Source organism: Protopterus annectens, chromosome 8.part0 (genome assembly GCF_019279795.1).
Source record: "Protopterus annectens isolate FY-2018-M chromosome 8.part0, PAN1.0, whole genome shotgun sequence".
In the NCBI taxonomy this organism is placed as follows: Eukaryota; Metazoa; Chordata; order Ceratodontiformes; family Protopteridae; genus Protopterus; species Protopterus annectens.
Genome location: NC_056741.1, coordinates 1,259,779,588 through 1,259,800,540, shown reverse-complemented (window position 1 = coordinate 1,259,800,540; position 20,953 = coordinate 1,259,779,588). Strand labels below are relative to the sequence as shown.

Sequence of the window (20,953 nt, the reverse complement as noted above, 5' to 3'; positions counted from 1 at the left end):
TGCCAGAGATAGTCTGCACCTGTCACCCCTGGGATTCAGGTCAGTGGCTAAGGCTCTTGCCACCCCTAAAGTGCCTTTTTTAGGCAAGGTTCAAAGGACAAAACCGCCACCATAACAGGTACAAGCATGCAAAATCTGAAGGTAATGCTACTCAATGCTAGAAGTCTAAACCTCAAAATGCACTCTCTCAAGGCACTCCTAAAAATGGAGAACATCGACATCTGTGCAGTAACTATGACCTGGTTCAAGGCTCCAGAGGGCACCCCTGCAATACCCGGCTACAACTCTTACCACACTTTCGGACACCAAACCAGGACCGAAACATTAAAGGTGGAGGAGTGTCTATATTCACCAAGGATATTCACACCACCGGGCTAGTTGCCCAAAAAAATGCGTCTGAAATTCTCCAGGTGCAAATAACACTAGGTAAGACAGCAATCCAAATTGTAGCTTGCTACAGATCCCCCACCATGCCCCAAGATTCTCACTACACCTTTCTAAACATACTGGAAAATATTAAGATACAACCAAACACCCTAATACTGGGTGATTTCAACTACCTTGCCATTAACTGGGAAAACTACTCATGTACCAACACCTTTGCCCAGTGGGTCTTGGAATTCATAAATTCCAATGCCCTTGATCAACTAATCCATAGTCCCACCAGGGGCTCCAATATCCTAGACCTGGTCATTACCAACATGGGAAATCGATGCTCCTCACCTATGGTCACCCCCTCTTTGGTCAGGTCTGACCATAAGCTAATCACCCTTGACATCCACATCCACCCCACCCCCTCAGTAACGAAACCTCCGTAAAAAACTTCTCCAAAGCCAACTTCATGCTACTCAAGTCAGAAGTGACAAACTTCATAACACCCATGGAGACAGGAAATGAAAGTTCAACTGCTGAATCCTACACTAAGGCACTGTATGAGCACATCCACTCATGCATGAATCGTGCCATCCCAAATAGAACGAAGACACTCTCCTACAAAAAAGGAAGCCAATCTGGTGGTCCCCTGCCATAAACAAACTTTACAACAAAAGGAAGAAACTGTTGCAGAAAAGAGGAAAATTCCAGGATGCAAAAAAACTCCCTTACCAGCCTCAGTAAGAAGCTGAGATCTCTCATAAAATCCTCCAAAGCTAGTTACGAAAATAAAATTGCCAAAGATTCCAAAGACAGCCACAAGGCATTCTATAGCTATGTCAAGAATCTAAATGGTAATGCTTAGAGATCTGCTCTGAGCTACAACGGAATAACATTAAATATACTGATCCCAAGGATATTGCCAATATCTTGGCAGATCGATTTACTGCCAGCTTCACCCCCTCTCACCTGCTAAATGGCCCACCTCAACACTATAAGATTGCCAAATTCCGGTAATCACGGCCACACAGGTAGAAACCGCACTCTCCAAAGCTAAGAATACAGCATCCATGGGACCAGATGACATCCCGGGCTGTGTACTACATGAACTACAAAATGAACTGGCACCTCACCTTAGTGTCATGTTTAATCATAGCCTCACCTCAGCACAGCTACAGTTATCCCACTCCACAAGGGGGGATCCACCTTGAATCCCAGGAACTACCATCCCATCAGTCTGACGAGCCTGATTTGCAAGGGCATGGAATGCATTATCATGGAACTTACAAACAAAGACATTGGCAACCTTCAAACAGTGGACCCCACCCAGTTTGGGTTTGTGAAGGGCCGATCTTGTCTCCTGAATCTGACTGACTTCTTCGAATCAGTTTCCAGAGCTATGGACGAGGATAAGGCGGTCCACACAGCCTATCTGGAACTCGTCAAGGGCTTCGACACCATCCCCCACTCAGGAATCATAGATAAACTTACTAAGCTGGGCTAAATCCCTACATCACTCGATGGGTTGCCAACTGGCTTACTGACAGAACCCAGACTGTAAAAGTAGCCGACTCCAAATCCAGCTCCAGACAAGTGACAAATGGAGTACCTCAGGGTTCAGTCCTGGGACCGCTCTTGTTTGGCATCTACTTCTCTGAAGTACAGGCCAACACTAAGGGACTCTGGCTAACAAATTTTGCCCTATGCTGACCATGTAAAAAACTCCAGCTATACTCTGTGGCATATCGTCTACTCAGAGGCGATCCCTGCTTAACATACAAGGCTATGTCAAACCCTGAGCTGTTGGAAATTCTCCACTTAAAGAAATCCCAATCCCTCAGAGCCACACACTCCAGGGATCTAAACCTTGTCATCACAATGAACAAAACATGTTGGAGGGATAGGTTCCTGACCCAGAGACTCCCCATACTCTGGAATAGACTGCCCATACATGTCAAGCAGAGCGCCTCCTTGGCCCTCTTCAAAAGGAACCTTGACGATTGGATGGGAAATAGGAAATTCAATCAAACACCAGTCCTTGCTCGTACGACCTGCTCGGCCAACCAACCTTAAATAAACACATTTGTTGATTTTTGGGTTTTATAGTTTTGGGCTTTTCTGGTCCTGCCCTTGTTATACTTTTTTCTTGTGTACTATTCATTTGATATTTCTGTAGTCCACTCCTTGGATAATCCTTCTTCATATTATGGATTTGGACAAAATCTTGGATGGGTTGTGTGCTGATAGGGAGGATTTGACAATTTTTGGTCTTAACCACATCCCAAGCAGCAACCCTAACCAATCAGTTAACAATTTAATAGATGATTATGAGGTCTCTTTTCGGAATTTGGAAAAGGGCTTGAAAGGGTTGAGAGCCAATATTTGGCATCTAAGGCTATTTAAAGCCTTTCTTTGTAAAAACATGGCACCAAGGGGATTACGTATAAAACTGCATCCGCTTGTGGGCAGATCTGAACAGAGGCTTACAGATGAATGGGATGCAGCACTTCGAGAAGGCTCTATGGTTTTTGTAAAAAGTCTAGCGTCATATTACGAAAGAACAATAGATTTGTGTCTATCAGAAGTGAAGGATCTTGCTAATGAATGCAAGAAATATGAATCCAGCCCTAAATATTTGGAATCTCTAGACAGGTTATCCAAGGAGTTGACTTTATATGATAAAACTATCAAAGATAGAAAAATAAAGAAATTTAACAGAGATATTAATGATTATGACAAGGGACATCCTTTTCAAACACAGAGAACTGTGAGATTTCAAGATAATGTCCCCAATGTAAACAAGGGCAGGACCAGAAAAAGACCCAGATCTATATTAAAAAATAGAGACCAATTTCACACCAGTACCTCAGGGGAGGAGTCATCTTACACTGACAGTGAATATGGTAATGTAGCCAACTCTCCACTCAAAAAGAAAACCAATAATAAATACCCTTTAGGTATGGGAGGAAATCCAGAGGGGGGAGGAAACATAGAAACAAACACATCCACAGATTCTATGACGGGATTAATACAAGCATTACTGAAGTAACTACTCAAGTCTTTACAAATGTTTTGAATCTTTCAGATCATGTACTCACAGATGATCAGGAACATGTTTTGAATAAAGGGTTAAATTTTGTCCCAAGTTTTTTCTCTGATGAATATCAAACCTCGTTAGATGTCATCGATTTTTGCGTAGACTTAATCTTAAACTGTTTTTTTCTGAACAGGATAGTTCCAATACACAAAGATCTACTGACTTTACATTTTATAAATCTACCTTTCAGCCGCCTATGAATAAAAATGTAGCCATTTTTCAACAAGCGGTATTGAAAGATTTACATTTTCCCCATTTTGAAGTTTCTACTAGTAGTGATAACGTAACCACTTCAGAAAGGGTGGCTTTATCAGAACTCAGAGCCAATCAGAATATAGCCATTCTTCAAGCAGACAAGAGTGGTGCGGTGGTCATTTTGAATATGGACTATTATGTCAATGAGGGTCTACGGCAACTATCGGATGGACATTGTTATATGAAAATGGGGATTGATCCCACTAGTCAATTTAAGAAAGAGATTGATTTATTTTTACAATCTGCATTAGAGGAAGGCATCATTACATCTAAAACTGTTCAACATTTACAAGTCAAAGATCCAGACAGACAAATTCTATATTTACTCCCGAAAATACACAAATCCATTACACACCCACCAGGCAGGCCAATTGTTTCTGGCCATGGCTCCCTTACTGAACCACTTTCTGCATTTTTAACTCAATTTCTTAAACCTTTATTGCCATTTGTTAGAGCAAGAATCCAGGATACAACACAATTCTTGAAAATCATTGAGGATAGTCAGCTTGAGCCCCATTGGTTGATGTGTACATTGGATGTAAAATCCCTTTATACCAGTATACCCCATTGGGCCGGGCTCCAAGCTTTGGAATACTGGCTGGTTAAAGCTGAACTTTATCCTCCAGGTTTCAATACTCTGCTTATTTGCCTAACGGAACATGTCCTGACAAAAAATGTGTTCTATTTCCAAGGGGATTGTTATTGGCAACTGCAAGGTACGGCCATGGGGGCTTCTTTTGCCCCCATTTATGCAGATCTTTTTATGGCCTACCTGGAAGAATGCCTTATCTACAATCCCCTACACAACATATATCTTGTAGAAATGGATATATGGAGGAGATACCTAGATGATTGCTGGATGGTGTGGCGGGCGGATGCAGATTATCTTCAAGAGTTCTTGGAATATCTCAATAATAACATCTGGGGTATTGAATTTTCTGTAACATTCAATAGGGATATGATAGCTTTTTTGGATGTCACTGTATATCGTAACAGTGACCATACACTTAACACCAAAATTCATCGGAAATATCCCCAGTTCAATACTTTGTTACATGCAAAGAGTATGCATCCACGTCACACCATCCGCAACATCAATCTCAATATCTGAGAATTCGGAAAATCAATTCTTCTCATGAGGATTATACAGCTGCTAAAGCTGATTTAAAATCCAGATTTCTGGATAGGGGTTATTGTATTTCTGATATTGAATCTGCCAGAATTTGGTCAGATAGGCAGGAAAGGAACACATTGTTGGAATATAGGGACAAAAGTAAACCTCTTAACAGCCAAAAGATTAGACTTATTACCACTTTAGGTAAAAACCATCAAATAGTTAGGCAAGCTGTGAACAATAATTGGAACATTTTACTAGCTAATGATTTTTTGAGGGGTATCCTGGATAATCAGTGCTCATTTTCATTCAGACGAGGAAAAACTTTGGGTACTTTGTTTTCCCATTATAAGCACAGAGAAAGTGGTGCAGCTAAATATAAACAACTCACCATCATGGGGGATGAGTTATTAGGAACATTTCGATGTGGACATTGTATATCTTGTGCCCAAGTGAATCAGATTAAACAGTTTACAAGTTCCAATACAAGCAAAGTATATGACATTAGGGTTTTTGGGAATTGTTCAACTAGCTGGGTTATTTATCTGGCCACATGCCAATGCCAATCATTTTATGTTGGCAAAACATCACGTTCATTACGAATTAGAATTGGGGAACATCGGAGTGATATTCGTAATCAAAAAACATCTAATGCACTGTATTTACACACCATCAAACATCCAAGCGCCAAGTTCATGTTCACCATTATAGATAAAATCACGGGCAATAGGAATAATCAAACAGGTTGGCAAGGAATACTAAGCCACAAAGAAAGGTACTGGATTACACACCTTGGTGCCCTATTTCCACCTGGTCTTAATGACCATTTATGAATCATGCAATTATGACAGTTATCAATGTTAGAATTTGAATACACAGTTCAAAATATTGTATTTATGTTGTTATTATTCATACCCAATATATTATTATTTAAATTTACTTTTGGTTATGGATACAGGCAAACATTATTTTTATATAGGTTGGCCTTTGTCATTTTTGTATTGGGTATGAATTTTTGTTAAGGTGTATATTCATATTTATGTGTTTTGATATACACTTTTCATTCAGTGTATCACTTTAATTCTGTATTGTAATTTAACAAGAATGTCTCTTTTTCTATTGGTTAACAATAGTACTTATACTGACGTTGGTTGCATTTTCATAAATTTTTTTGTCTGTTCCTACTCACTGAAGAAGGCGGGTGCCGAAACTAGTATGAGTACTAACATTTGAAGAGGGACAATTTTGTCCGTTTTTTGCACCTCATATTAAACGGTGAAACTATCTTGCTGGCCTTTTCGTGTTTAAATAGGAAATTCACCCTGGGCATCAAGTCAGTCGAACTGCTAAACAGGGGTCCAGGGAAGTAAATATTGTGGGAAGAAATATCCAGGGAAATGTTTGGCTAGGCTTGTATAAGCTCTAGGGCCGATAGCCTAGTACCAACCTATGAATCTATGAACTCTCAGAGACAGACAGGGGGAGGAGCTCTGAGCTTTGGTAGACTGCCAGAGATAGGGTAGCAGGACACTCCTACCCCATATGCCACTAAAGTAGTGTGTTCTATGAACATCTACTGTTACAAGTGAGTTGCATTTACACAACTTTTCTTTCTCAGGCAATGGCATGCTATGCAATTCCTTAAAGCAAAGCATGTGTGTGTGTGGGGCATCACAGCAATTCAGACCACAAACCAAATGAAGTCAGGCAAAAATAGTTGCAGCCAAACTGTCTCCAGGTTAATCAGCTAGTGGCAAAAGAAAGGAGTCACTAAACCATGTAATAAGCCATTTTTAAGCCAGAGCTAACTACCAGTGTTCATTCTTTTAAAAGCATGTATAATATAAGCAAAAATAAAACCTGATGCAACCATGATGATAATATTGTCTTAATGCCAGGCTCAGAGTTAACAAAATCATCTGACTGAAATTCATAGGTGTGCATGTCTGTGTGCATGTATGTGTCTGTGTATATAAGGGTAAGCCCCCCCACAACCCTTGCATATTACATATACCAATTCAGAGATCACTCCACATGGGAGAAAGAGCAAACACCCAATCCCAAGAAATACCAGCATTAAGGTAAAAAGCCAGTTTGATGAGTTAAGATTCGATATTCTACCATTTGATCAAGGCCGACCTTTGGCCATTTGGACCTATTTAGCCCAATAGGGCCCCGTTCACTCAGGGGGTCCTGCACCAAGCTATGACATGGTTATTATGCTTTATGACGCCCATAGATTTTCCTGGATGACAGCACAGTAAAGTGCAAGGCAGGCTCCTAATCATAGCCTTGCTCCTGTAATAGTTACAAGACTCATTGTCATGCACTCATGGCTAATCAGGTTTTATTAGAAACTGCAGTTTCATGCCTCTTATATGACTCACCCTCTAAGCTACTCACTGTTCCACAGTGATCAGTTGCTATGGAAAAGTGCTCAACAGGGTTTTCAAGCCAAAGGTTGGATTAACCATTTGAGCTTGTGTATTGCCTAGGTTACCGTCCTAGAAGACAATTAACACCAGACTTAATTTGAAGACTGATAGAGAGGTACTGTGTTTTCCTTTGCTTCTCTCATTGACACAGGGTTTATGATTAATTGCTACTGAATACAAGCACAATAAAGAACTGTAAAACAATCAGTCTCAGAAAACATGAAAGCAAATACTAGTAAACATTACAAATAAATAAAATAGACACTGATCACTATGACTTGTGGCAGAATGTTACCAATTCAGCAGTATGACCTAGAAATGCTTGCAGCAGTCACAGGTAGGAGCACAAGAATCCCAAAGAAGTGAAGTATGAGGTCTGTGTATGCTGAGTGGTGGGAGGTAGAGGTGGACAGAAACATTCACTTGGGTGAAAGTGGAAAAATAGTAACAGAAGTAGTTTGACTCATAAATGTACAGCAGGGGTATCACAGTTTTAAAGTCAGATACAAAATAGTGGGAAAAGTAGATACTTAAAGCTAGAAAATGAACAGACTAGATTGGGAGGAGTTTTTTGAGGGAAGTGTATTATAGCAAGCAGAGCAAACTATATGATTTTGCATGTTCCAGATATATCTATGTGGGTTTTCTTAAAGCATTCTGATTTTATTCCACCTGCCAAAACGTGACACTCAGTAACGAGTCTAAATTATCCCTGCATGTAATCTTTACTGTTACCAGTGTGACCTCTGATATGGCTGGAAGAGATCTGCATGCATCAGTCCACTTACCCAGTTTAACAAACCATTAAATTAATACAAAAATAAACTTTTAGAAAGAGTTATAAAGTGGGATGGTGTATATGCAATGCCATTTCTAGTGAGGTGCCTCTGATTATTGCTATTATTATTGTTTATTGTGAAGTTATTGCTATTATTATTATTATTATTATTATTGTTATTATTATTGAGCATTTTGTAGGATCACGGGTTCATAGGTGTACACTAGGCTAACAACCATCAGTTGGATCTGAGAGCAATATAGGAGTCCAGTAGTTTACTTCTGTATTAATATGTTTTATGACAAAGTATAAACTAATAAGTAAACATACTGTTTTATTTTTAATACATAGTAATAGTATATACTCTTTGATATCTAAACTGAAATAGTCATGTTAGCATGGAAGGAGGGTTGGGTTGGTATGTAGGGGAGATCAGCTGTGGGGCACCACCAAAATGGTCCAAGTTAAGCCTCACAATTGCTAAAGCCTGTCTTGTATTCAATATTGTGGTCTGTCGATGATATTTCAATATAAATTTTATACGCACGCGGGCGCACACACACACACACACACACACACATATATATGTATATATATATATATATATATATATATATATATATATATATATATATATATATCCAAATGACTGAAACTTCATTTCACTGACACTTAATTTGACTGACAGTTCATTTGACTGACAATTAGTACTGGCAGTGTCTAGAGCACTGTAAGGCAAGTAAAAGGAATATGTCCTTTTCCCCATTGTAGTGCAACCCTGGAGTTAGTATAAATAGTTGGGGGGGGGGCACAGCCCCCCACAATATACACACACATTTTTTTAACAAATACCCAAGTTGTAGAGGTATAGATAGTGCAAAATTAATTTGCTGCTGCCATCTTTAACTTTTTATTTGCATGCAGCCAAGTATTTCTGGTTTCAGTATAAAGAAATTGGGAAAACAGGAAATCAATTACATAAATAAAGTAAGAATATTCAGAGTAGCATGACACTTTAACTACCTTTCTCATCTCCTACATTCATGGCCCATTCCTTCTTCTTACAAAAATCATCAATGGCGTTCACCACGCTTAGAGGATCACCCTGGACAGCGGTCTTCTGAACATGCTTCAAAATTCTCTCTGGGCGGGAGGTACCAGTCAGGAAGTCTTTGAGTCGCTCATATATGAAGTCATGCCACAACAGGGCCATGTACCCATTATAGCGAACTAAGAGATACAATACGGTGAGCCCTGTTCCAACAGCACATGCTGCATATAGAAGAACATCCATCTGTAGAGGAATAAAAGTGATTTTTAATGGAATGTATTTAAACGATTGTGTCCTGAGTATTTGGTACATTACATGCCTAGAGTCATGATCATAATCAGTACCTTACAAGGTCAATATATATATATATATATATATATATATATATATATATATATATATATATATATATATATATACTGTCGTAATGTTTTGAAAAGTTCTAATTTTCTAACTATCTTGTTTGATTTCAGTGTGTCTTATCAACATTATAACTGTATTTAATGACATTTATTACAGTAATAGTAGGATATTTTATCATAATGTTTTAACTGTTTTAATTTGCTTCATTATTATTTTGTAAATATCTGTGTTGTAATCAAATTTTGCAAATGTCCGGGTGATAGATCATTGGATATTAAGTGTAGTATAGTAAATTATAGAACCTTTAATCACTATACTATATTCCTACCAAACAAACTAGTGGAGGGTATAGCAATTAACTTTAACTTGTGAAGTAACATACATATAAATGTAAACAATGAGAGAAAAATCATACACTGAATTTATAGCTTTATTAACATATCTGCAAGTAAGAGGAAGACTGTTACTCATGTGTTTCTCCTTTCTATATCCATATGATAGAGTAACAGATGTTCCTAGAATTGTGAGATATGTAAGCTAACAATTGTGTCTGCTTTGTGATTACCACAGATTTAAACATACCAATAGAAAATGAGTGCCTTGTAAAGACAATATTATGAGGGAACATGAAAATTTATTCAAATAATGTACGAGTCAATGCAGCCTAAAAACAGAAATAAATTTCAACAAGATAATTAAATAGCCAGGATGTATGACTAACAAATATAACAATGAATTACTTAATTTGCATGTAGTTATCTACTTTATCAAACTGCAACAAGATTGTTTTTCTAACCAGTATACAGTTCAATACATTTTTTATCCTCTCTGAATCCTGTCCAACAAACTTCTTCTTCTTCTCTTCTTTTTCTTTCAGCTGTTCCCGTTAGGGGTTGCCACAGTGGATTATCTGTTTCCATTTCTTCCTGTCCTCTGCATCTTTCTCTGTCACACCAACCACCTGCATGGCCTCTCTCACCACATCCATAAACCTTAACTTAGGCCTTCCTCTTTTCCTCTTACCTGGCAGCTTCATCCTTAGCATCCTTTTCCCAATATACCCAGCATCCCTCCTCAGCACATGTCCAAACCAACATAATCTTGCCTCTCTGGCCTTGTCTCCAAACCGTCCAACCTGGGCTGACCCTCTAATATACTTATTCCTAATCCTGTCCACCTTCGTCACACCCAGTGCAAATCTTAACATATTTAACTTTGTCACGTCCAGCTCTCACTCCTGCCTTTTTGTCAATGCCACTGACTCCAACCCATATAACATAGCTGGTCTCACTACCCTCTTGTAGACCTTCCCTTTCACTCTTACTGGTACTCATCTGTCACAAATCACTCCTGACACTCTTCTCCACCCACTCCATCCTGCCTATACTCTCTTCCACACTTGCCATTACTCTGAACTGTTGATCCCAAGTATTTAAACTCATCGACCTTCGCCAACTCTACTCCCTGCATCCTCCACCATTCCTCTGTCCTCCCTCTCATTCACACACATATATTCTGTCTTAGTCCTGCTGACCTTCATTCCTCTCCTCTCTAGAGCATATCTCCACCTCTCCAGGGTCTCCTCAACCTGATCCCTACTCTCACTATAGATCACAATGTCATCTGCAAACATCATAGTCCACAAGGACTCCTGCCTGATCTCATCTGTCAACCTGTCCATCACCACTGCAAATAAGAAAGGGCTCAGAGCTGATCCTTGATGTAATCCCACCTCCACCTTAAACGCATCTGTTACTCCCACCGCAGACCTCACCACTGTCACACTACCCTCGTACATATCCTGTACCACTCTTACATACTTTTCTGCCACTCTCAACTTCCTTATACAATACCACAACTCCTCTCTGGGCACCTTGTCATATGCTTTCTCTAAGTCCACAAAGACACAATGCAGCTCCTTCTGACCTTTTCTATACTTCTCCACCAACACTCTCAGAGCAAATATCGCATCTGTAGTGCTCTTTCCTGGCATGAAACCATACTGCGGATCATTAATCATCACCTCCCTTATTAACCCAGCTTCCACTACTCTTTCCCATACCTTCATGCTGTGACTGATCAGTTTTATCCCTCTGTAGTTACTACAGCTCTGCACATCACCCTTATTCTTAAAAATCGGTACCAAAACACTTTTTCTCCACTCCTCAGGCATCCTCTCACTTTCCAAAATTTCATTAAACATTCTGGTTAAAAACTCCACTGCCATTTCTCCTAAACACCTCCATGCTTCCAGAGGTATGTCATTTGGACCAACAACCTTTTCCATTCTTCATCCTCTTCATAGCTATCCTTACTTCCTCCTTGCTAATCCGTTGCACTTCCTGATTCGCTATCCCCACATCATCCAACCTTCTCTCTCTCTCATTCTCTTCATTCATCAGCCCCTCAAAGTACTCTTTCTAGCTGCTCAACACACTCTCCTCACTTCTGAGCATGTTTCCCTCATTATCTTTTATCACCCTTACCTGCTGCACATCTTTCCTAGCTCAGTCCCTCTGTCTAGCCAATCGGTACAGGCCCTTTTCTCCCTCCTTAGTGTCCAATCTTTCATATAATACTTCATACACCAACAAACTATCTTGTTTAACTTTTCCAGATGTTTAGAATTTCTAACACTGAGCCAGGAATTTCTAAGTCAGGGTACAGCTGAAGTTTGTGAAATTATTATTGCTTTGATTTTTGATATTTGCCAAGAGTATTCTTCTCAGGACCTGTATTGCACCCAGGACATCCTCTTTCTGCAGCTCATACAGAGTTATATGTACAAGTTGCATATTTAAGTACGCTTAAAAATACTTTTTTATTAGCCCTTTTGCTCCTACTACTACTTGTAACTATCTCAGTGTCTTTATTCAAGATTGCCCTAGCTATAAATAAAACATTATGAAACTAGAAGTGACAGACATACATTGTGTAGCTACATCTTAACAATATATCACAATGGAAGCATAACAATTTGTCAAGATACAAAAATGTCAACAGATCAATCATCAGCCTCAAAAGGTCAAACCAAAAAAATTTCAATCCACAAAGGCCTGAAAGAAAACATTAAACCGGTGTTTTTGAAGGTTTGAGGGGCAAGCCCCCTGCACCCCCACACCCCATTATAATTATATATCCCAACTCCAAGACTGCACTACAGTGGGGAAAGGGTAAATTCTTGGATAACCACTGTACCATGACCTCTGAATGAGAAAGCCGGTAAGGTTCAACAAACTGATTTTTGATCAGCTGTACCAACTTTTTCACTCTTCGATGAAAGGAAGCTTCAATAAAAAGATATGCAATGCTGACTAAAAGGTATTCACCCATCACAATATAGTGGAACTACAATTAAAAAACAACAGTAGCCTTTTGTTTAAATTCCAGGTGAGACACAATGTCACAAAGTACAGTTGTGTACACTTACCATAAATGTAGATGTTCGAGTATATTCACTGTTGCAGTCATTACATTTGGGTAATCCTGCTGGCAGGTTGCCCTTAGTCGGCCTGAATTCCAAAGTCTTGGGTCCTGCGTCAGCTGTCATCACCCCTTCCCTGACATCAGGTCATCAGGGGTACAAAAGAAGCAGCCAATGCCATTTTCTTTAGTTTTTCTTGCCCCAGATGTCAGGTGCCCCCAAAAATGGTAGTCAGAATTTATATCTATATATAAAATAACATGCAGCAATATAAACTTTACCTTCATCCACCAGCAAATAGGTTGTATAAATCAGAGAAGGAAAGATAGGTTCCATCAGAAGAAAAAAGGGGGAATGGTGGGTGGGTAACCTGGACTGCAACAGTGAATACACTCAAACATCTACATTTATGGTAAGTGTACACAACTGTACTATGTTCTTCGTGTTTCACTGTTGCAGTCATTACATTTGGGTAGATTCCCAAAGCTATGGTTGGGAGGCTGGAGCTAAGCAGCATTAGGAGTGGCTATGAGACCCTGCAGAACTGCAGTGGCAAAGCCTGCCGTGGATTTAGAGTAGAGTGGCAGATGATAGTGCTTTGTAAAGGTGTGCACTGAACTCCAAGTAGCTGCCTCTAAAATGTCCTTGGTTAGTACTCCTCTGAGAAAAGCTGCTGAAGTGGCTGCAGCTCTGGTGGAATGTGGCCTAATGCCCTTAGGCACTGGCTTTCCATGATATAAGTAGCAGAAACGAATGTAGTGGCCTATCCATTTTGAAATAGTCTGCTTTGAAATCGCCTTTCCTTGTGATCCTGCAGCAAATGCCACTAGTAATTGCTCTGTTTTTCTCAAAACTTTGGTTCTGTCCAAGTAGAATCTAAGCTGTCTGTGTACGTCCAAAGAATGCAGAATTCTTTCCCCTTTGTTCTGTGGATTTGGATAAAAAGTTGGCAGATGAATGGTTTGGTTAAGAGCCACACTGGACACCACTTTAGGCATAAATGTTGGGTTTGTCCTCAGGGAGACCCTGTCCGGATAAAAAATGATAAAAGGTTCCACAGCCATGAGTGCATGTAGCTCTGAAACTCGTCTTGTAGAAGTTATTGCTAGGAGCAGAGCTGTTTTCCAAGATAAAAACTTTATATCAGCAGTAGCAGCTGGCTCAAAAGGAGGCAGGGTGAGGTTTTTCCAAGACATAGTTGAGGTCCCATGCAGGCATTGGTGATCTCCTTGGAAGCCTTAAATTTTTGGCTCCTCTGAGGTACTGTTTTAATAAGGGATGAGAAAAGATTGGTGGCTCTGCATTGTAATGAGCTGAAATGGCAGAGGCATGAATTTTAATAGATGAGAAAGATAGGCCTTTGTCCAGCATCTGAGTTAAGTATTGTAAAATCTGAGGAATGTTTGGCACAGCTGTATCTGTTCCTTGTGCCTGGTTCCAAGCACAGAATCTCTTCCATTTTCCAGCATAAGATTTTCTAGTACTAGGCCTTCTGGCTTCCAAAATGACATCCATCACAGCTTTGCTGAGAGGTGTGTTTTGTATGACTACATTATCCGCCATGCTGCCAGGTTTAAAGTCCTGAGCTGGCAGTGCAGGATTTGATTGTTTTGCTGGGACAGTAGATGCGGTACTAGAGGTAGGGTCCAAGCTAGGCATTGAGACTAGCTCCTTATTATTGGGTACCAGTGCTGGCAGGGCCAGTCTGGTGCAATCAGTATGATTTTTGGCATCTCCTGTCTGACCTTTAGGAGTACCTTGGGGAGGAGAGGCAGAGGGGGAAAGGCATACACTGATAGGTTTTTCCAGCTGAAGGATAGGGCATCCACTTTTCATGCTTGTCTGTGATAAGCCCTTGTGCAAAATCTCTGTAGTTGGTAGTTATGAGGGGAGGCGAATAGATCTATGTCCGGGCATCCCCATTTCCTTGTTATCATGCTGAAGACTTGTGGATCCAGCTGCCACTAGTGGGGATCCATGAGGTTTCTGCTTAGTTCATCTGCCAGAGTATTTTTCCTTCCTGGCAGGAATTGTGCCTGCAGATGTACTTGGTAAGTCAATGCTGTGTCCCACAAAGTCATGGCTAGTCTGCAAAGAGGGTAAGAATGTGTGCCCCCCTGCTCGTTTATATACCACATGACCGTGGTGCTGTCTGTCCTTATCAGTAGTTGTCCTGGTTGAAGTAGGTCCTTGAAGGCTTTCAGGGCATTTTGAACAGCTAGCATCTCTTTTTGATTGATATGTAGATGCATTTGGTTTGAGGTCTATGTTCCCTGAATGCATCTTCCTGCCAAGTGGGCCCCCCAGGCATAATCTGACGCATCCATTGTTAGTGTTTGCCTGGCTGGGGGTAATGTGAATGGCTGTCCCCTGCTTTGATGACAAGCCCTTGCCCGCCATCGAAACTCCTGCTGCAGGCAGGGAATGAGAGTAATTATAGTTTCCAGGCTGTGGCAATGTTGAGTCCAAACACTTTTTAGGCACCATAGAAGTTTCGTCATATGCAGTCTTGCATATGGAATTAGTAGGATGCAGGATGCCATGAAACCCAAAGCCTGCAGAACTTTTCTTGCAGATAACTGGGCCTTTCTTGCTAACATTTTGAAGTAGGTAGTCAGTTGTCGTTATTTGTCTGGCATGAGATAAGCCATCTGGGCAGTTGTATTTAAGCTTGAACCCAGGAATATTATCTCTTGAGAGGGTACTAGTTTTGATTTATTTTTGTTTACTGTGTACCCTAAGCATGTTAGAAGTTTTTTCACAAACGCCAGATGCTGTAGAAGAATGTCCTTGTTCTCTTCTTGAATTAGACAGTCGTCCAAGTAAGGATATATTTGTATTCCTCTTTGTCTGAAGAATGCAATTACTGGTGCCAGGCACTTTGTAAAGACCTTGGGTGCAGTAGATAAGCCAAAGGGCAGTGCAGAGAATTGGCAATGCATTGAGCCAGCCTTGAATCTGAGGTATCTTCTGCATATTTGATTGGGACATGCAGGTATGCCTCTTTTAGGTCTAAAGTTACAAGCCAAGCGTTCTTGCCCAGCATGGGCAGTAGCTGCTGCAAAGTCAACATTTTTAATTTTAGTATATCCAGGAATGTATTCAGAATCGATAGGTCCAGTATTGGCCTCCAGGTCTTGTCCTTTCTGTGTACCAAGAAAAGTCTTGAGTAAAATCCTTGCCCCCGCTCTTGCTCTGGCACTTGTTGAATGGCCCTCATGTCCATGAGGGATGAGACTTGTTTTTGTGCCTCTGCCCATTGATTTTTTGGCAGATCTGGCCAGCCATTTGTCTTTGGCAGGGTATGGAAATGGAACTTGTAGCCTTGTGACACGATATTTAGGATCCACTTGTCCTGGGTTATAATGTGCCAATTTTGAGAAAAAAGTGCTAATTTTCCCCCTAAGGGTGCTGCCAGGAAATAAGTGCTTGGTGCAGGCAGGGGGAAGTCATTGGGACTGTTTCCTGTAAGGTTGTGATTTGTCTTCTCCACTTTTGGAGGTAGAAGCACCCCATTGCTTTGACCTGTATGAACCTTGAGCCTGGGATCTGCCTCTAGGGCGTCTGGGTCTGCCCCTTTGAGGTCTGTCTGACACTGGAAAGGACCAATTATTTGTTGGCCAGTGTCTACTAAACCTAGGTGGCTGTACTTGTAAGAAATCTTTGACCGTTTGCATATATTTAGCCTTGTCCTCCATTTTCTTTAACACCTCTTCTGCCTTAAAACCAAACAAAGAATCATGCTGTAAAGGTGCATCTAATAATTTAACTTTAACATGATCAGGCAGATTTTGTTCCTTTAACTAAGCATGCCTTCTAATTACAGAACCTGTAACTGCAGCCCTTCGGGAGGCCTCTAAAGAATCGAAACCACATTGCAAAGTATGCTTTCCAACTTGTTCAGCTGCATGCAATATATCCTGCATTTCCTTGTTTTCTGCACATTCAGAATTTAACATTTTCTGTTTAAGCAATGCCATGACATGTTGCTCTTATTTGAACATATGAAACTGAAAGTTTAAGGCCCTTATAGCCAAGGTAGCAGATGTGTAAACCTTTTTTCCCCATCTATCCAGTGCCCTAGAATCCCTATCAGAAGGGGTAGGGTTTTTTGCAGCGGAAGCCTTAACACCCTTGGGACCCTGAGAAATAGTTTCTGGGTCTGCAGCAGGGTTTTTAAAAAGGAATTTATGTGAGTCAGGAACCCTGTAATACCTGTCAGGCTTAAAAGGAGCTGGAGATAAGGAGTCAGGGGTAAGGCTTGACTCCAAAAACACATCATCTACAATGTCTAACACAGGAGGTATGGCTAGTGGCTTGTGCTGAGGTAGTAACAGGAAATCCCTGAGCCTCTTTTTAGACTCTAAAAATCTTGGCTGTCCCAGTGGAAATGCTCCCTCATGGTATGTAAGGTTTCCCCAAAAGAATAATCCTCAGGAAGAGAAGCTGAAGGTATGGATTCTTCAGCATCAGAATCCTCAGAGGGGGGAAAAGAATATTCCTGATCAGAAGAGGAATCAGAAGAAATGGAAACCTGATCTGAAGATTCATAGTCAGTCTCTTGCCTAGGCCTCTTATCAGCATCTGTTTTTTGGGCATGGAGGCCTGTCCACATGGCTCTTGAGGTTGCTGCTTTGCCTTTGAAGGTGCTTTAGTCTTTGCCTTTGAAGTCAGTTTAATGTATAGATGTTTGGGTCTGAATACATCCTCAGAAGCCGGTGCCTGCTCAGCGGCTCCAGACCCATCTGAAGGATTAGCGTCTGAGGCTCCAATACCTTGAGTTTCCAGCGGCATGGCCAACTCCACGTGGGAGTCAGTAGCGGCCTGCGACTCTAAAGTAGCGGTCATCAGGGACTGCGAAAGCGCCTCACTGAGAACCAGCGAACCGGCAACTGGCTTAGGAGAAGCTTCATTGTCGGTTTTGGGCCTCGGCTGTCTTTCTTTTTCTTTGTGTTTTTTGTGAACTCTGGTAGTCGTATGGCTTTCCGATGACATTTCTGGATAATTAAATCTGCGTCCAAAGTAGTTTAAAGCAAAATCATACCAATGCTTAATAGTGCGTTGGTTAAATCTAGCACAAAACCGACAACCCATAAAGTTATGATCAGGGCCTAGGCAAGGAATACAGTAAGAATGAAAGTCCTTATGAGGTATTTGCTTCCCACAAGAAATACAATTATTAACTCTTTCTGACATCAGTTCTGGAGCAAGAAAAAAGTTTCCCCAACGGGGTACTTAGCTTTATAGAAGACTTCGGATCTGAAATTCGAACTCGAAAATCTCAGGAATCGGCTGACCGGCACTTGCGAACTGCTTCTGCTTCGGGCACCGCGCGGCAAGAAAGACTAAAGAAAATGGCGTCGGCTGCTTCTTTTATACCCCTGATGACCTGACATCAGGGAAGGGGCGATGACAGCCGATGCAGGACCCAAGACTTTGGAATTCAGGCTGACTGAGGGCAACCTGCCAGCAGGATTACTCAAATGTAATGACTGCAACAGTGAAACACGAAGAACATCAGCTCTAGGCTCACTCGCTGTCTCTTATGAGTGGCATCTGACTCCAAGAGTGGCCCTGCAGACAGCTACTGCTACCCATAAGACTTCAAGCCTAGGAGTGAAACAGAAATAAGTTGCCAGGTCTTTGTTTCATATCACACATGCATGCAGTCACACCTACAGGCAATTGTAGAGTACCCAGTCACCTACTGCATGTCTTTGGAATATGGGAGGAAACCACAGCACCTGGAGGAAACTGATGTGAACACAGGGAGGACATGCAGACTCTGCACAGAAGGCATCCCAGCTCAGAACCTAAGCAGAGAACCTCTTGCTGTTAGGTGGTAACCCTATATGTTGCACCACTGGCTATTTAAGGGATGGGCCCTCCCACTCCTGTACTGTTGAGATATCTGCATTAACATAATATAGCAGCTTAACTCTTCTTTGGTGATGTTCTCTGGTTTGTAGAGGCAGACAATGTACTTGTGCCAGAATTCTGACTGATGTCTTGTAGTGATAAATATCCACAGCTGCTGCTATGCTTCTTTGGAGCAGCATTCGCAAGAAAACAAAAGGGGCTGTTTTCCTGTCCATTTCTATATAAATGTGCATAAAGCCAATTATTTTACACAAAGCTTTGAATCTGATATTATGTTATGATCTTCTTTTAATTTAGATTTACTGCTTATGTTATTATACATAACATATGATACTTGCAGATCTTGTGGATAGCTGACATATACATAAGGTTTAGTGTGTTTAATACTAAGGCTGTTGTGATGAATTACATAATGCCATGTCATGTATTAATATATTTATTCATTTATTTCCTCTTTATAACAGGATAGGCTTCACTATACCAGTGGCTGTTTTTCAGGGGTAACACAAGTAGAAGAGTTCCCCAACTATATTATATGCATTCAAGAACAGATTGCAAAGAAGAAAATTATAAAATACATTAGAATACAAATTCTAAATGTTTACAGGACAAAAGGAGGTATAAGTACTCTCCTGTGTGGGCACTATTAGGAAATATGAGCTCATCCAGGGGCATAATGTAACCAGATGTCTTCTGAGCCACTGAAAGGCATGTCATTCACTAGTGCAGCCTACCCTGGAGAGTATTACACATTCATTCATTCTCCCACACCCACTTTATTTTATTCAAGGACACTGGGAAGCCAAAGCCTGTCCTGGTATTCTGCAGGCATAAGGCAGGAGAACCGATCCTTAACAGAATGCCCACCCACTGGAGGATGCCCACAGACACCATGAGCACACCTATGAACAGTTTGTAGGACTGCCAGTTCACGTACAGCATGTCTTTGTGATGTAAGAGGAAACCAGAGTAGCTAGTGAAAACCAACATGAATGCAAAATAAAACATGCTGATGATAGAAAGAAGGAACCTTCACCAAAAACAGAACCAGAGAACCAAATGCAGTGAGGCAGTAAAGCTAAGTACTGGACTTGTAGGAGTATTATTGCATTTAAGAAGTAGAAACTGCCACAGAAAACATTTTGATTTTCAAGTTACAAATAAAAAGGCTACACTGTCCACAGTTTGTTTGTCTTTTTGGCTTTTCCCAGTTAGGGGTTGCCACAGCAGAACTCCGGTCCGCTAATGATGGGCGGTATTTTTTTTTTTTTAATGGTGTCAGCCCATCGCCCAACCTTCAACAAAGGCATGCCCATTCACGCATGTCTTTTGAACGCCTCTCGTCCATGAGGAGGTCATGCAGACTCCACACAGAAAGCACTCCAGCCAAGAATCGAACAGGAGAACCTCTTGCTGTGAGGCGACAATGCTACCACTGCACTACCGCGGCTACACCATCCACAGTATTTTCATTAAATAGTTATTCCTCATGGTAAATGTTCTATAGAAAGGAAATGCCATGGGGTTGTCATAATGGTAAAGGTGTTTACCTCATATTCAAGAGGTACAGCATTTGCTTCTCACTAAGGGGATATTGGCTTGGATTAAAATGGCCCACAAGGACAGCTAGCCCTGTACTTGAAACAACAGCTTGTATCTGGTTGATAATGCGCAACACTTTAAGAGCATAATAGGTGACCATCATTGGTGACCTACACATTATTGCATATGGGTATATTGGCAGGGGAGGCACACTACACTTAAGGACATAAATGTAACTTTCAAACTGATACACCCGTACATATCACTAAATAGCCAAGTGTAACTAATTAAGTAATTATGGTATTAGAACCAATTATATTTTGTTCTGATTTATTTTTTTAACTTATACCATAAATACTAAATGTTATTTACTTGATTCCTTATTTGACTAGCCATGTTTAACTTAATATTTTGCTGCATGTACAGTTTTGGGGCACATGACCCTATAAATGTATTCCTCAATTCTGATAAACTGTGCCTACCCAAGTACTATGTTACTGTTGTTATTTTTTGCATGTTTCTTGCTTTACATACAGTGATTTACTTTTACATGATATTACACTTACTGAAGACAATAAGCATGTCTAGTCTGCCCTTTAAGTGTAGTCAACATACCCCCTCCCTTGCAGGTGTATCTTTTCC

General features: G+C 40.7%; 1 protein-coding gene across 5 annotated transcripts in view; it reads right to left on the bottom strand.

Moving 5' to 3' along the window:
- LOC122809346 (catechol O-methyltransferase A-like) overlaps window positions 1–20,953 on the bottom strand; it is a 321,593-nt gene that overhangs the window by 121,430 nt on the left and 179,210 nt on the right. For all 5 annotated transcript variants that reach the window (XM_044080760.1, XM_044080762.1, XM_044080759.1 and 2 more), the window contains one exon: window positions 9,075–9,345. In XM_044080760.1, the coding sequence (XP_043936695.1) occupies window positions 9,075–9,345 (271 nt within the window). The remainder of the gene's footprint in view (window positions 1–9,074; window positions 9,346–20,953) is intronic.